The sequence below is a fragment of the Anopheles ziemanni genome, chromosome 2, assembly GCF_943734765.1.
Source record: "Anopheles ziemanni chromosome 2, idAnoZiCoDA_A2_x.2, whole genome shotgun sequence".
NCBI lineage: Eukaryota > Metazoa > Arthropoda > Insecta > Diptera > Culicidae > Anopheles > Anopheles ziemanni.
The window spans coordinates 1175797-1192357 of record NC_080705.1 but is presented as its reverse complement, the minus strand read 5'-3'; the positions used below and the strand labels follow the sequence as shown (position 1 = coordinate 1192357).

At 46.6% G+C, this 16561-nt stretch overlaps 1 protein-coding gene across 1 annotated transcript in view; it reads right to left on the bottom strand.

The window, feature by feature from the left end:
* Positions 1-15936, bottom strand: part of LOC131282536 (rap1 GTPase-activating protein 1) — a 118515-nt gene extending 102579 nt beyond the window's left edge. Inside the window, exon 1 of the mRNA XM_058312033.1 lies at positions 15651-15936. Within this exon, the coding sequence (XP_058168016.1) occupies positions 15651-15919 (269 nt within the window). The 5' untranslated portion in view covers positions 15920-15936. The remainder of the gene's footprint in view (positions 1-15650) is intronic.
* Positions 15937-16561: the final 625 nt, after the last annotated feature.

The following is a 16561-nucleotide window of genomic DNA, read 5'->3' as shown; positions in this document are numbered from 1 at the left end:
ATCGAGATCAAATCATGCACACACTTCAGCCAAACCCTGCCAAGCCCCTCCTGTGTGTAATGAAAGGTTTGAGCTGCTCGTGCTGTTTGTTGTTGAATTCCTAATATGTTTAATTGCAAACAAGTGTAATCGGCACGAACGGTTTTCACAAACTCATGAAGGGGGATATAGAAGGAAGAAAATTTTCACGATACATCTAAACGTCGACGAGTTTCCGGCACGAGAAATCAGCCAAAGGTTTGTAAACCAGAAGCTCAAGTAATTTGTTCAGAGTCAGTCAGAGAAGACGAAAACATGCTCATAACGACCAATGAACTTTAGCAAACACTTCTGTCTAGGAAATCCTTGACCATGTTAGACCATTTTCAAGGTTATTTCAAAGTATCCTTCCTCCGGTAGTTCTCGAACCCTTGACGCAACCTTGACCAAGACCAACAGGTTGTCGCTTCCACCGACCCTTTTCCCAGCACAATTTTCCGTTTGGCGCAGTTAGCAATAAAATCCACACTTGTGCCATTCAATCAGCTGTCGTCGCACATTAATCCATCTCCATTTTCATCACCCCACCGGAAAGCTGGGCCTAGTGGAACGTCAACCCAGACCATGGGCGATAAATCGAATAAAAGAAAGCTTCCGAGTACGCCCTCTCATGACCGTCACAAGAGCGCGAATCGAGTAGAGCACCTGATGGTTCGTAGGCAACAAGGAAGGAAACACACCCAACCAACCAACCAACTCTCGACCTGACCCTGATTGATGTAAGAGCCCTGTCGCCTGTCCTTTCCGTTTCTTCTCCAACTGGGCCCGGGTGCAAATCTAATCAAATCAGCAGCAGACGGCAGGATCTACGCCACTTTGGAACCGGCCTTTCCTAATCGAGCAGACAGACAGACACGACGCCATCGGAGGCAGAAGATGACCCACATTTGCTCCGTCCGGCCTGATGCAATGACCGGAATCCCAACGTCCGATGTTTGTGTCGTTTGTTAGGAATCATTTAATTTTTGCTCCATATTTTAAATAATCCATAACCTCCTCCGACGTGAAATCCGTCGACTCTCTCTCCACCAACCCGAGAGAGGGGGTCTTAGGACAAATGTAATTGGAAAAGCAAACCCAATGTATGTGTCTAGCCCCAGAGCTCGGGGTCCGTAACCATTTACCCCAGAGCGTTTGTACGGCTGCATCAGCATCATCATCATCATGATGTTGGTAGATTGGTGACGGCGCTAAACCTGTCTCCATTCTACGCTACGAAAGACGATCGGAATGGGATTGGAAATTGATTTGATTGCTCCGATAGGTGCTTCCTCGGTCCGCCAACGCAACTCGTCTAATCTCTCGATGTGCGCCAGCCCTTACTACTGTGTAGACTTCAAACTGTAAGTGACGTCTCCTCTTTCTACCCTTCCGACTGGAGCCTCTGCATCGGTCTTTGCTTTCGCTGAGTGGTTTTATGATCCCAAATTAATTCAATCGCAGTCTAGAGCTCAGCGATGCAGGAAGGTGTGCACTCTAACGAAATGTCATTGGAATAAAAAATGACGTTCTTCTGCGAGATAAATGAATTACATCATCAGTAAAGTTGACCCACCTTTCATTGCTTTCATTTTCAGCTGTCTCCAACATGTTGATAATTGCTTTCCATCACTCTGAACGAACTTTCAATGTACAATTGAATATCGAGCAAAAACGCCATGGTTACAATTCTCCTGGAAAGCTACTGCACGCGGCTTTGAAGTTGATTAATTAATTCGCCACCGATTGACATCGAATGTGCACGTGCTGATTCTAAAACTCGACGACTCGACGCACACCGAATCGAGTGTCGAAATTCTCGGGTTAGCAATTTGCTCGAGCATGATTAATGAGGCAAACACCGGCGACCAACAGCGTCAGCATTCATTTTCAGTCCGACTTCGCAACATGCAAAAATCACTAGAATCATTTGTCGCGATGTTTATGCGTCGGGTGGTGGGGGGGGGGGGGTTTTGTGGGAAGAAGATTAATGATAAGCAACGAAAAGCAACGCATTTTCCAACAGCACGGATAATGAGAAAAATATTCTAGGCGTTGGATTATTTTGTCATAGAAAAATGCTAATGCGGTTAAACCGGTCATCGGTAGAACGTCCTTGAAGCCAAAGTTGATGCTTCGCGTCAATCAAAGTCGCGCCCTCGACCCGGCCAAACCCCTCTCGACAGTCTCTTCTTTCCAAGCCATTAGATGTGCTTCCTTCCTTCCCCCACCCTTGCGCGTGAAATTCCACGCCACCTTCCTTTGCAATCCTTATAAATCGACCGTTGATAATGATTTCTATGTTCTATTGACACACAGCGACAAAAGAGACACGACGGCCGGCTTGCGGTGCATTAAATTATGCGCGGCCTCTTAATGAAATAATGAGCGACATAAAACCGTCACACGATCTCGGGTTGGCCGGAGAGCTCTCCTCGATGCTGCAGCAACAACGGCGCACGCCTCAGACAATAGCGTTCATTTGCATATGAAACCATACACCACGAGCGAAGCCTCACCCCTAGTAGAGAAGAGTGTGTGTGCGGTGGCATATGCTCGTCAAAGGTGGAGAGTTTTGTAGTGGACAGGAAGCAAAAAATGATACAACTCAAACGGGCGTGTGCCTTCGATTTGTGACGATGCATTTTCACCGGCTGCATACGGGGAAAACACATGCGCTCGGGAAGCAGAGAACACAATCGAATCATCCGCCAAGGTAAGGTACGCAAGACCGAGGCTCCGACCGGTACCGGAAGGGAACGAAAGGACATTCGACGCCGAAAAGGGGTGAGACCCGAGCGAATGCTCGTCGCCAGGACCGAGAACGTAGTATTAAAATCAAATTCGTCATATCACTCAAACGTCGCACGGTCCGGGACGATGGAAGGGGGTTGGGGAAGCAGCGGGGGAAAACGAAAGGACAAAACCGTGTACAGCATAACATGCGTGGAAGAAGAGGTTTGGTGGGGTAAAAAAAACATATTTTATAAAACAATTGAGATTGATTCAACTTTAACGAATTTCGTAATCAATCAAATTGCATATCCAGTTTTAAAATGTTCACTCTTCGAAGCGCACTAAGTGGGAAATATACAAAAAAAAGGTGCGCAAGGCCACGCGACCGGTCGTCGAATGTCACGGAAGGGTCGACGGTGGCAACAAGCATAAAATTGTATGCTTCCGGAATCATTCACACTGCCGTTCTCTTTTTAAACGATTTTTCTTTCTCACTCTAGCAAAGCCTGAATCAAATCAACAGAGAACATATGCTTTGATTAATAATTTTGTAAGCTGCTTGCAAGAATCATCTTTTAAAAATGCTTCATAAAGTGTTCATTTCAAAATATCAACCAAATGATTTTATCTGTTGAAGAAAGTAAACGGTTCCTCTAAGATACTTTTGTTGGAAGGTCTGTTAAACATACATTTGAAACCCGGAACCGAGAAACGTAACGACGGAAGTGAGTGGATAGATGCAATAGATTCATCACACTCCAGGGACCACCACAATACACGTCAGGACTCGCCAAGCAGCACGACAAACGATGGTGCAGCCAACGGACGATCCTTTTCGAGAGCACGTGTCAACATTACAGCCATTTCTGACAGTTGCTTCCAGTCTAAATGAGGAAATGCTCACGCCAGACCCATCGCACAAGGCAGGAAGCATGCAAGGGGGACAAGGAAACCGAGAGACCTTTGGTGGAAAGCTCGAACGGACGACGTGGAACGGAATATGGGCACTTCGTCCCATTTTATGCGCCGCAACACTCTGTTAAAACGTGTGGAAAGGCGAGTGCATCTCATCGTGTTGGTTCATCATGCTGCACATTCCATGCGGTACACATTGCATCGCCTGTCCTCAGTGCTTTCCGAGGTCCATGATGTACTTGTGTCATGTTCAATAGCCAATTTGACCTGAAACACGGTGATGTTCTGCTTGTATCGGATACAAAACCCCAGAGCGAAAAACCAGGACACGAACGCGTCATATTTCGCTCGACACCGCAATCAATTCTATGGGATATATAAAACGATTTTGTCGCTCCTCAAACTTCGATTAATTATATCACAACTTTGACCATTTTTTTACCTCTTTTTCTTTATCTGTTTCATAACGGTTTGTGAGTGAAATAATTTCACGCCCTACGAGTAATGAAAGAAGATGAAAACTCCCGAAATGGGATCGTAATTCTAAGGATGATTCGAAAAGTTTTCATTTCATTTTCCACTCTCTAACCGGAAACTTTATCTTTAAACACTCATAAAGCGAAGAAAATACTGCTTTATTTAGGGATGAGAAAATCAAACAATTATCTAGATGGTCGTTGATGAACTTTAATATTAAGTATTGAAGCTTGACTGTAGTTTAATATGCACATCACAAGGAAAAGTCCTGTGTAAAGTAAACAGATATCGGTAATCGTATTTTTCCGTCTTTGAGGTCCATTTTTCCGCAACATTAAAATATGTTTTTGGAACACACCCTCAATAACCTTAAGCTCAAGAGGAAAAATAATGTTTTGTCCGCAGCAGCGACAAAGACGTCTGCCACCTTCTTTCGCACTTTCACAAACGGCGAGACTTCGGTCGTCGTAGTAAACAAATTAATTTCCATCTACCACCAACTGGTGGCGCACGTTTGGCTTTTCACGGGTATTCATAAGAGAAGCCCAAAAGGAGCCATAATTCTCACGCCAATAAAAAGGCAAACGAAAACTTTACGGGCGTACGAATTATGCCAGGCGCGTTCGATGCGCTTTTACATGCGGAAGAAACCATGCTAATCAGGCCGGTGTCTCCCAGCGTTCTAGTTTTCCTGACCATTTAGCCCTTCCTTTCCTTTCCCCGTGCCCCTTTTTTCACTTTGTAAAGCACCCCGCTGGAGCTATATTTCGTTTTTTTTCTCCTGTTTTGCTTTTGTGTGATCTACTCTGAACGAGGCCGATCGACAGCGAAAACACTATCAACAACTCCCGCGGTGAAAATTTCCACCCCCGGAGCGAGCTCGCGCGCTTTTTGCCCCTCCGGAGTGGGTTTTGGCTTGCGTTCGTGGTTTTCTCGCACCGATGCCCGCACACACACACAAACCAGACGAGGACCGAGGCCCAGAACGAATGAGTAACTGACTGTGGTTGACTGACAATCCGAGGGGTAAACGTTTCCTGTCATCGGCGTCAACGGCGCGTCAATTCCGCACGCACCGCATGTGGTCTATGAATTATCTGAAATTTCATTTTTCACAACCCTCTACCCTTCCATCACCCCCCCGCCCTCGGTTCCGTTTTCCTCACACAGTGTTGGTGTTTCGCGTGTTTTAGCGTTCGAGCTCCGGATGCTGTTGTCACACACGACGAGACACAGTCGCCCTTTCAGAGACATACACAAATGATGGTCCTCATCGTAAAACTCGAGCCATTGCATCCAATTACATTATTCGCATTTGTTCACTTCGACAGTTGCACTCGCCGAGAGGAAATGGGGAAAAAAATCCACACAAACAACGGGCGGCGGCGGCGATGACGCGAAATGCCAGAAAAATCGTCCACTCATCCGCTTATTCACGATCAACTTGGCGTGAACATTAAGCCTAACCGCATGCTATTTTTCTCTCCACGTGTGTGTATGTGTGTGTGTGCGTGCCTAAAATTGCACTGAGCGCAGAAGGGAAAAGTGCAACGCAATGCAAATGCATGCGCTCGAAATAAGTGTGACATGGTGCGTTGCGAGAAGTTGGGCGAGTTCCAGTTTTCCATCCGTTCTACATCGCACAACGCGACATTGCCACTTTTCCCGACCATCGCGCATTGTTGAAGGGGATGCAGTTTAATCATCATTAGTTGCATAACGGGGAAGCAGACACATTGTGTTTACGCATGGTGGTTTGGTGCATTAGAAAGCGCATCGGAGTAATTGAATAACCGATCGCAGCAAATGTGCTGCAAAACTAGTTTCGGTTGGCCATGCGTCATCTTTTTTTGGTCCTACCTACAATACTCTACTGATGGTTGTTATTAACACCTTATCGTCCGGAGATACCATGCTGGAGTTTGACCGTTTGACGCTTTTTAACCCTAGGATTAAATAAAAGTGACTTGTACGGATCAACCAGTACATTAAGGAAGTATAATAAATGGGGTTTCTCTAACTAAGAGAAAAAAGGAAAAAGAACGAGATCACGAAAAACAGCAAGCGAATTGAAAGAACGAAAGCTGCCGCAGGAAAATGATGCAAAACTTTGCTATCGTCCAGACGGCAAGGTGTTTAAAGGAGGTAAACTTCGCTCTTATACAAAAACTCTTTCAACGACAAACACCTGGAACAAGAAAACTGTTATGAATTCATATACCTATAGCTTTCCCTATTTTATACTACATCAATTATCAGTCTGTCGTGTTTTCTTCAGACACCCTAAAAGAAGCGACCCTTTAAGAAATGGACTTCCCTCACGAAGATCCTTCTTATGGCACAGGATATTTTTTCCTACTTCCCTTTGCGCGAAAACAATAGTGTTCATGTTCTTTCCTCCACAACGAGGCGAAACAAATCACCAACACACTTCACGCTTCTACCCCCCAAAGGGACGTCCCCCCCATGCGGCGTGTGTCCCTGTTTAGCAGCCGCAAAACACAAAGGTGTGGTAATGAAAATCTACGATAATGTGACCATTAAAACTTCTTGGTTCGGTTCGAATGCAACTCAGCGGATCACTAGGCCGCACCCGATCGCCTTTTTCCACGACGAGAAGAGTTGTTAACAAGATGGCACACACAGAAGAAAAAAAGCACACACCGTTGCGTTAAGACAATTCCATCCGCTTCTTCATCGACTTCTGGAGCGTGTTAATAACGCTAGTGAAGTGGAACGGTTGGTGCCTTGTTGGAAATTGACTTTGGCTTTTTCCTTTCGAGAGTTAGTCGTCCGTCGATCGTTTCGGTTCACCGGTACGGCCGAAGCTCCTATGTCGCTCTTTTTTCCGAAGAGTTTATTACGCGCCGGCGTGCGGATGTTGATAATAAGTTATTAAGAATGGGCTCGAGGTTCGAGTGGCCTGGGGAATCGTCCGGTGTCCAGCGTGCGTTGGAGCGTGAACCTGCTGCCCCCTCCCGAAGGTGTGCCAATTAAAGAATCCATCCCAATTTCTTAAGCCAGCTGGACGAGCCCTTCAGCTCTTCTTCGTGTGTCAAGAAAACAAGCATATGGCAGGTGAGATGGAGTAATGTATTTCTCAAGAAAAACTTCATCACAAACCAACTGTTCTTGTTAATTGATGTTTATTTCAATCTCTATCGTCACTGGAAGCGCTTGACCGCCTTCAAAGAAACTCCTCTTCTTCCGCTAAGTGAACTTTGTTGTGATAACCCTGTTTGATAAGGCGTCCCTGGAGACCTATGACAACGGCATTCCGGAGTATTTGCTCATGGAATACAACAATTCCGCGGAATCAAAGCGCATCATGATCTCATCCGGTATTTTAATTACGACGCTCGACCGTGCGGGATTAACACGAGGGATTTTCACTTTCTCTTAATAGGTTTTAACCTACGAATCGTGGGAGTTACTGTTACTTTTGAGGAACTAGAAGCAAAGGCTTCTTCTGGGGGTGTTTGCTATCTCAGTTCCGTGCATCAGCGAGCCAACGAGCTACTTGAAACGGGAACGTTAAACGGAATCGGCTTCCGATCGGCAAAAGGGCCGCCGAAGAAAAGTGACGCTCATCACGCGGCGCCCACTTCCAGTAGCCCGTGGAAAATCTCGTAACGAACTTTCCTTTTCTCCCGTAAAAAGGAGGATAATCTACACCCATTAGCGACACCCCCCGAACACCCTCTCCCTGCCCCTTCGCGAGCTGTTACGATTTCTTTTGAACTTAATCGACGTAGCACAAGTGGCGCCCGCGAAAAGCCTATGACGAAATGTCGAAGAGCAAATCGCGCTCCAAAGTACCCTGATTTATGCTGGGCTTCGTACGAGCACTTGCGATTTTTTCATCCCATCTCCTCTTCGTCTAGTGGGGGCTATAATTAAACTAAACTCAAGCACGGCCTCACAAAAGCCCATACTTCCTCCTCCGTCCTTCGGGCACGAAGGTGTCCCAGAAAACCGAATGAAGAAAACAAAATAGAGCCCCGCTCCAGCCCTGCGCAAAGAAAGTGAAGCACTTTCTTCTTGAATCCACATCCAAGGTTCGCCCGGAGCGAATCGGAGCCGTATGGTGATGGTGCCTAAAATATTCCCAGCCGAGCGCAGCCGGGAACTATCTGCCCGCGATCGGTGCGCTTTTTCGCCCTTAGATCGTGACTCTGGAAACATTGATGCGGTGAAGATGCGCCGTAAAAACTTCACCATTCGAGATGAAAACTGTATGAAATTGAAATTGGATTCGATTGCCTTCGATGGAGATGCCGGGGGTATCGATTGCTGGCTCACGAACTCGCGGATTGGGGTGTGTTTAAGACGTTGGTGAGATTTCCCCAAAACATCCGCCACAACGGAGCGCTTTGCTTTTTCATCCGATCGTCCGACGCCACCCTATATTTATTATAAGAAAATGCAAAAAGATGAAGCGTCTAAACCAAATGAAGCTATTTCTTAAAGCTGAGGCGGAAAATTTTAGATTTTTCATTTCCACGGTCCCCGGCATAGTTTTGAAAAGGCAAACGTTATTTGGAAACTGACTCAATACGCATGGAAAAAAAATAAATTTAGTCGGGAAAAGGCGTGAATGATGGTTGCTCTCGATTGATTTTTGATCCAATTCTGTTCCGTACGATCCACATTGGGTGATAAGAAAACAGCTAGTCTATTGTGGAAGGCTCGGAAAAAATCGAGGTGAGAGAAGTTTCTACAAAAGACGACCCCAAGAGATCTTCGTTATCACTTACGTCGTTTTAACTCATCTTCACAACAAACAAACCATGAGCAGCTATTCTAAAAAAGGCTCTCCTTCAAACGCCACCAACGGTTACAGTGTGGCACGCGAAATTGCGACACCTTCACACGCAATGGGTAAAGAAACATTTTAATCAATTACCGATAATGATCTCAAACCCTTTTTGAGCGACTATTTGACTAATTGACCAACGCCATCGTCTCTTCGGGCATGCAGCTCACGTTTCTGCTCGTCGAAGCAGTCGGTTGTGCAATGACCGTCAAGTCAAACGCGGTCACTAGAGGAAATGGGCAGAGGGCAAGAAAGTGACACTTATTGCCCCGAAGGGCGGTCGGGAATTAAGACGTCCGTTTCCCGGACGGGGGTCCCGGAGATAAGATAGTGTCGTGAGGTGTCAAAAACGAAGTGGCTATGACGTGCTCCTCGGGCAAAGAGCTGGGCGCCTTCGGGAATCCGGATGACCCAACCGTGGAGGAAGCAGCGCACGCGGTGGGAAAAGTAGCACGAGCAAAGTAGAGGAAGGAAGGAAAAACCCCTGGTAGAAAACACAAAGTCTTCGCCGCCCCATACCGAAGGAAAATGAGGCAAGCACAATTTCTCCTCATCATCATCATTATTATGGGCTTTTCACCTTTATTGGCATGGACGCAAAACCGGCGGGGGGGGGGGTGTTGTGCCAAAACTTGGAGGAAGGTGGTGTATTATTTCGCCATCGTGTGGTTCGCATACATTCAAATTTAACCCTTCAATCTAGGATCAACCCACGCCATCGTCCGCTGCCCGGAGGAGAGATCTCCGAAATTGTGTGGATGCCACGGTTTGGTAAGAAAAGAACTTTTATAACACACTTATTTCCTCCCGCGTTCTCAGCCATCTTTAGAGCCGAACACTGACGCAACGGAAGATAATGAAATAAGCCCGCCATATTTTGCGCCAGCCGAGTACTAATATTTCATTTTCTCCATCCGAAACCTACCGTCAATAGCTTTGCCTTGACTTTCCGCAAGGTTTTCCGCCTAACCAAAACCGACCATCGACGAGAATTATGCTGTATAATGAAATGGAGACGGTTGTTGTACCAATTCCCTCCAGGTTGTGTCATGTGAACTAAGCCTAAACTGTTACTCGGGGTTGCATTCATCTGCGTCTTAAACGGTACCGTTTATGATACGTCCATTTTCATAAGACGCTCATAAGACAAGGTGGTGTCGCCGGACTGTTACGCTAATAGTCGCCACCACTTGGGAAACCATCATTATGCTAAACGGCGGAAAGATCGCATTGTTTTTCTCCTTCTAATGTCTCATTCATTCAACTTTTATCTTTTTCAATTAACCGTCAGAAAAAGGGGTTTGTATTTTTCGTGCCTCGGGAAAAATCTGTGTACAGCATAGATCAATGTACCGATGATCTGTCGTTCTTTACTCAATATTCTGGCCGTTCTCTTCGGCGATTGACCCAATTCTCTCCTCCATTGAAAGCAAGACAACAGCAAACACCCAACCACCAGTTCCCACAATGCGACGATTGCGACCGGCGAACATAATTAAACCCGACATTAAAATGTGTGAACTATTGGTGAACAAAAACCAAAATCATAGCTTAGGAAAAATATGCTCCGCGGCGAATGTCAAACGACATTCATTGAAAACGAGCCAGCAGACTGCAGTTCGGCCGGAGGAGTTGCACTTCGAGAGTGTGTGCTGGGGGCGGCGGCATTGGAAAAGTGAAACTTTGGAACGAAAATAAAACATAGCGCGCATCACCAGCGCCACCGAATGGACTGGAAAAGAGTGACGGGCGTGCAATTACCGCCTAGGTTAGTGCTTTCGTAATCGGACTCGTAAGTGTGTTGCGAAGTGTGTTGTCAAATTTATGGAAACTGCGGTACATATTGGTCCGGCCGAAACGAAATGGACGGAACCCCCATCTTGGGCGGCACGAATTTGACGCGCCGCATATTTTCACTCTGGGCCGTCGTTTTTGGAGACGAGGTTTACTTTTTTTTCGTTGTTAAAGTGTGAGGGAAAATAAACAACCGGTTTGCTGGCCAGTTCATTCAACAACCCCAAGGCATCTTCCAGGGTTAGCCTCGATTAAATTTTCAAGTGATTTTCTCCTAGAACAAACGAAGGGGAGATCGTGGTCGCAAACCACCATTGTTGCACCAATTATTTCCAGATCAAGGCCCTGGGAGATGGAGAAGGAGGAGGAGAATATCGATGGTCCGATAAATTACGTCCCAAGAACAAATAAATACCTCTGGTCCTCCCTGCATCGCCCGGAGTTGGAGCCGACCACGCCGACGCCAAATGCAATTCGTTGGTGCCACTCTGTAGCGCCAACACACTTTACCGAAACTTCATTTTCCCCAACTCCTGGACTGGAACTCCGTCTTTGGGGATGCATTCTGGAACAGAAGGGGGGGTTCTGAAGTGCACTTTGCTTGTTTTTCTTAATGTTGCCACTCTTCTCCGGGGGAAAAACTCCCCACCGATCTGTGGCGAGTAAAGCGAAGTACGGTCACATGCAAGAATATCGAGGGTCCATTAGACCCTCGTTCAGTTCCTCTCCAATATCGAGGAAAGTCAAAACTCTCGTTCAATTGCAAGCATCTTTGGTGGAAGCTGCAAGTAGCGATGGTATCACAGTGTCTAACCCGAAAGAAAAATCGATTTTGAAGCAAACCACACAACTTTCAACGCTGAACTCACGCAGTATTTTGTCCCCCAACCCTCCCCGTGTCTCTTGACCCGTCTAGCCAGTGCGCCTTTCCGAAGCAGTCATATTCCGTGGACACATGATCAGACCCAGAAAAATAAATATGTTTCCCAGTTTTGGCCCGTGGAATCGAAAATCAATGTTCACGTCCATTCGCACGAGAAGAAGAAGAAGGAAAAGAAAAATGACCGAAAATCGTATCCGAAAAAAAGGGGGAAAACGTTCAACAAAAACAACAACATCAAAACATATGCTGACGGCTTTTTCGGTTCCCGCGGGAGAAATAAAGATGAACAGAGATCGTGCAATGGCACCACCGACATTCCGAGACTTTCCTCCAGAAAAAAAAAACTCGCCCCGACCCAGAGAGCGACTTCCGATATGCTATAATAACATGTGTTTGTTGTTATCTATATTCGTTCAGTGTTTGGGTTTGCTTTTCCTTACATTTGCCGTGCCCGTTTTTGCTTCAATCTATTCAAATTTTACTTTCATGTCCGATGGCACAAAATTTAATCTCTCGTTTGTGGTTTTCGGCAAAGATCCGTTTGCCCGATCGGCAACACGAGAACTGATTCTCATAAAATTTCATCCCAAACACGAACAAGTTTCGGGAGTTTATGTTGTCTCTTTTCCAAAAATTAAACAAAACCGAGGGGTTTTCCCGTTAACGGTTTCTGGGGTTGGAAAACTTCAACCGGGCCAAAAACCACTCAGCGCCACATAGTAAGCTCGTAAGTTACGGGATTTCTGTATCTTCTTTCCATTTTCCATCTGATAACATGCACTTCTCCCAAGGGAGGCTACGTGAATGCAAGGGTGGAGGAAATAAATATTTAGTTAAACCGCCGAAACACGACCGAAGGGCAGTGCATGTTTTCTGTTCCCGTGCTCTCCCCTCCCTTCCGGACACTTATCCTCGAATATCTCGAACCGAAATGCACAGTTCCTGTGAGCCCAAACTTTGTTTGTTGGTTCTTCCGATAAAGCGAGCTGCATTATGTCGAGCTGATTGAAGCACTTTTCATCGGTTGGTGGAGGATTATTTCTCTACGCCTCCAAAAGGACAGTGCGTCCCTGAGCGATGTTTTCGTTATCTTTGGTATGTAAATAATTGACCTCCGTGAATGGCGAAAATCAACCAACGGACGCGTAAACATCGTCCATTCGCCACCGTAGCAAATCCGCTTGTTTACATTTTCCTTGCGGTTTCCAACGATCTACAGGTCAAAAATGTGCCTCACCACAGTCTTGAAGCGATCGATTTCCTCAAAAACATTTACATAAACGAATAGAACGGGACGAGAAAGCTCGTAAAAATCAAGTTCAGATCTGCCCCGAGGTGGTCTCGACGACGCAAAACGAGGGTGTGTCGAATAAACAGGGCGGGTGAGTTTTCCAATGCGTTAGTAAATATTGTTGTAATACCCGCCAGCAAACGCACAACGGAATGCCCCTCTCAGAATTCTCATAGTTTCATCCACAACTCCGCCAAACCACGGCTTTACGCTAGCGTAGCTTTGGTTTTTGCGCCACTGCGAGGAAAAACCACCGATGACGTCAATACCCTTGTCGGATGTTCTCGGAAAATTGATGAATTACTCTGTACGCCGGGGCTTTTGACGAGGGTGTAGTCTAAACTTTTCCCAAACCTTTGTCCCAAGTCAGCCAACCTGCCGACCACCCCGTTTAGATCAACTGATCCAATAGATCCACAAAAAAAAATAACTATGATGGATCGAAAACCACGCAAAGTTCGTGGTTTGTGGAAAACGGCGAAAAGCCGGCTCGAGCTCAAAGCTCTTTAAATTTCACTAAATATGGTTCCCTTATAATCCCTACCCTTATTGCCCCACACCGGATGTGACGTATGGGATCGAAAGCCAACACCCGAATGAAAGGAAACCCGTTTGGGACATTGGGGTTTGATATAAAGGAAGAACTCGCAAAGGCTTTTACTTTCATTTTCCTTCGAGATAGCATATGTGTGTGTGTATGTTTGTGTATATTGAATGGGAGCGCAATTTTCGTTTATCCGAGTTTTCCTTTCCACAAGAAAAAAACGAACGGTTTCTTGTGGAAAAAAAAGGTTGCCCACCTTTGAGCACAATAAACCTTCCGCGCCTTAATAAGATTTCTCATCTCGAGAAGGAAAAACACATCATTAAAATGGGACCCCTCTCGGGGGGGGGCAGGTTGGAGTCCTTTTCCCGGGTGAGATGGGTTCTAATGATTTGCGAATAAATTTCAACACGTCCCGTGCAGGTCAAGCAGTTACTCAACCGAATTAACTTGCCCCCACGGTGCGCCATTTCTGATAGAATATTGATTGTTCTTGATGCGCCTTGTTAGAACAGTGGGTGTCGAATCAAATACAACGGCGAAAATACATAAAACTCATTAGGAAGCTTTATGTTGAGCGTGTAGAGTGGGTAGCCATAAGGAAATCAAAGTCAAATACAACATCTCTATAACCGTAGAAAGAGGAGCTAAAACGAAATCTATATTCAAATACGTCAGAAAATCGAACTAACATCTTCGGCTTCGACTTCCCGCTTCTCGATCGAAACGGGGCGATAACGGGGCAGTGAAACTGATTGTTTGGCACCGCTATGCCAATAGAGCCAATGTTGCCGAAATCGGAAAGAAAAAGTAGCACCAAAACCACCATCAACACATCGTGGCCCCGGCCATTGCTTCTGGGCTCATCTCGATGGAACGCTCGCTTGACACTTGTCAGAAACGGTGTTTTAATTTCTTTTCTTTCCCTGTTGCTGTTGCTTCTCGTCCGTCGGAATGTCCATCGATTTTCAAACGGTATAGTAGTACGAAAGGGGTGTGTTCAAGTGGTGGAAGGCACGCAGAAATTGGACAGCGGGGTAACCCAGACCGTGAAACCTGCTGAGCTTGCTGGGAAGCCAAACAAATAAACACCGCGAGCGCTGCAGCTCGTGCCGTTGGAGGTCGATTTCGTCCCCGCGGAGGGACGAAGGGAGGGAAGGCGGGCTGGGCATGGACTAATGTTTATTTTTCGCCATCCATCCATCCATGTGTGTGTGTTTTTCCTTCTCTTCTGCGCGTAAATTTATGCGGCGGTGGATGCGGAATGGTGCCACATTTGTGCTTTGTGATTGAAATGACCACACAAAAGTAGAACCGCAACATCACCTGACGCGCACACGCATCACCATACCCCCCGCACCATACCCTCTCTCTATCCGATTCGAGCAATCGATGACCTAATCCATCAGCAATATGAAATCCCTCCGGGCGGATTCGGAAGCTGACAGCTGCCCGCACAAACACTTGTCAATCAAACGGGGGGTTGGGTTTCAACATCTTCATAGGACGACACCCCCTTCCCTCGGAGATGAAGTGTCCACCGGTGGATTTGTGAGGTTCCGGCTAATGGAATAATTTCGTCAAACCACTCTCCGGACCCTTTTCTTGATCCGGAAAAATACCATCAACCGTCGATTATCGTGCGATCATGATCTTCACGCATTCCTCGTCGCGATTTCCAGAGCAAAATATCACCAGAACGATCCGAGAACGATTAGCCAGCATAGGGTGCCGTGATTTTCCATGAAAACCCACCCCCCTTTCACGATCGTGGAAACCGAAAGGGCAAAGCACGAAAGATCAATGATTCGTTCATTCGTCCGATTCGAGCTTGATGGACGTATTGAAGAGTAAATGGGTGTAGATTAAAGTAACTAGCGGATATAATTAAGCATTTAACTCCCTAGGTTTAAACCTATACTCTTGCCAGCGATCATTACCACTACTTTACTTTCTATTTCCACTCCCGCCCTCTCCCAGGCTGCACATTTTCCCTCCTCCTCCTCCACTCGATCGATGCAGATTATTCGAAGTTCGAAGGAACGAAATTTGCCATCTGCGCTTGCGGTTATTGCACCCCGTCGTCGGACGTAGGGTGATTTAACGCCAACGAAAGTACGGCAAACATTTTCCACAACATTACCGCGACCTACGGAGAGGAGAGAGGAAAACCTACCCTTGTGGTGATAAGCGTGCGCTTCGGTTCAGGCTGCGCGTTTCGTCGTCCGCTCCGCTGGAAGATGATGTCGACGCCAGCGGGGAGTTTTTTGGCGCGACCGGACTGAGGCAGGCGCTGCCGGGGGTGGAGCTGGGTGCCAGGTGGCCAACACCCGGAGACAAACCGCCACTACTCCGGCCGCCACCACCCCCGGCCTGCCGGTGATCGTCATCGTCGATAACGTTCTCGTTCGTCACGATCTGTTCGAGCATTTGAATTTTCAACATTTTCGGAAACAATGTCACCGCGGGTAAGGGGGTGGCGGTGGTTGGTGCTGTTGATGGTTTTCTTATCCTTGCACTTGTTGCTCTCGATCAGCTCAGCGATATATTAATACCGTGTACGTTCACACACTTGTGCTGGAGATCACATCTAAAAGCACCAGCAATTAATTTCACACCTCGTGATCAGGCCTTTTCTCCGGACGGTGGACTCATACACACCCTTTTCACACACACACCACGTGCGCGTTGGACACACTTTTTAAACACTATTTGGTCACACACGAGGCCCACACCTTTCGACGGCTCAATTTTCACGGCTCACACAAAGCCGACCGATTCGGGTGCAATTTTCGTGCAATAAATGCGTTTTGGATTTCGATATTTTTCCTCCTCCTGTTCACTTCGATCCGCGAGAGCACGACTCACGGGCTATGTTATCTCACCCCGAAACGCGCCTCAAACCATAAACACGTGTGCAGGATTTGGATGGGATGGTTTTGGATTTATTTCGACTCCACTCCCTCTCTCGCTCACTTCACACACCGAGCGACCGTATCCGTTTCACATTCGTCTGCGCCGTCGAACGGTGCATTAATTATTATTGTTGCACTTTCATTTCGGTCGTTAGCGGATTTCTTGGAAGCG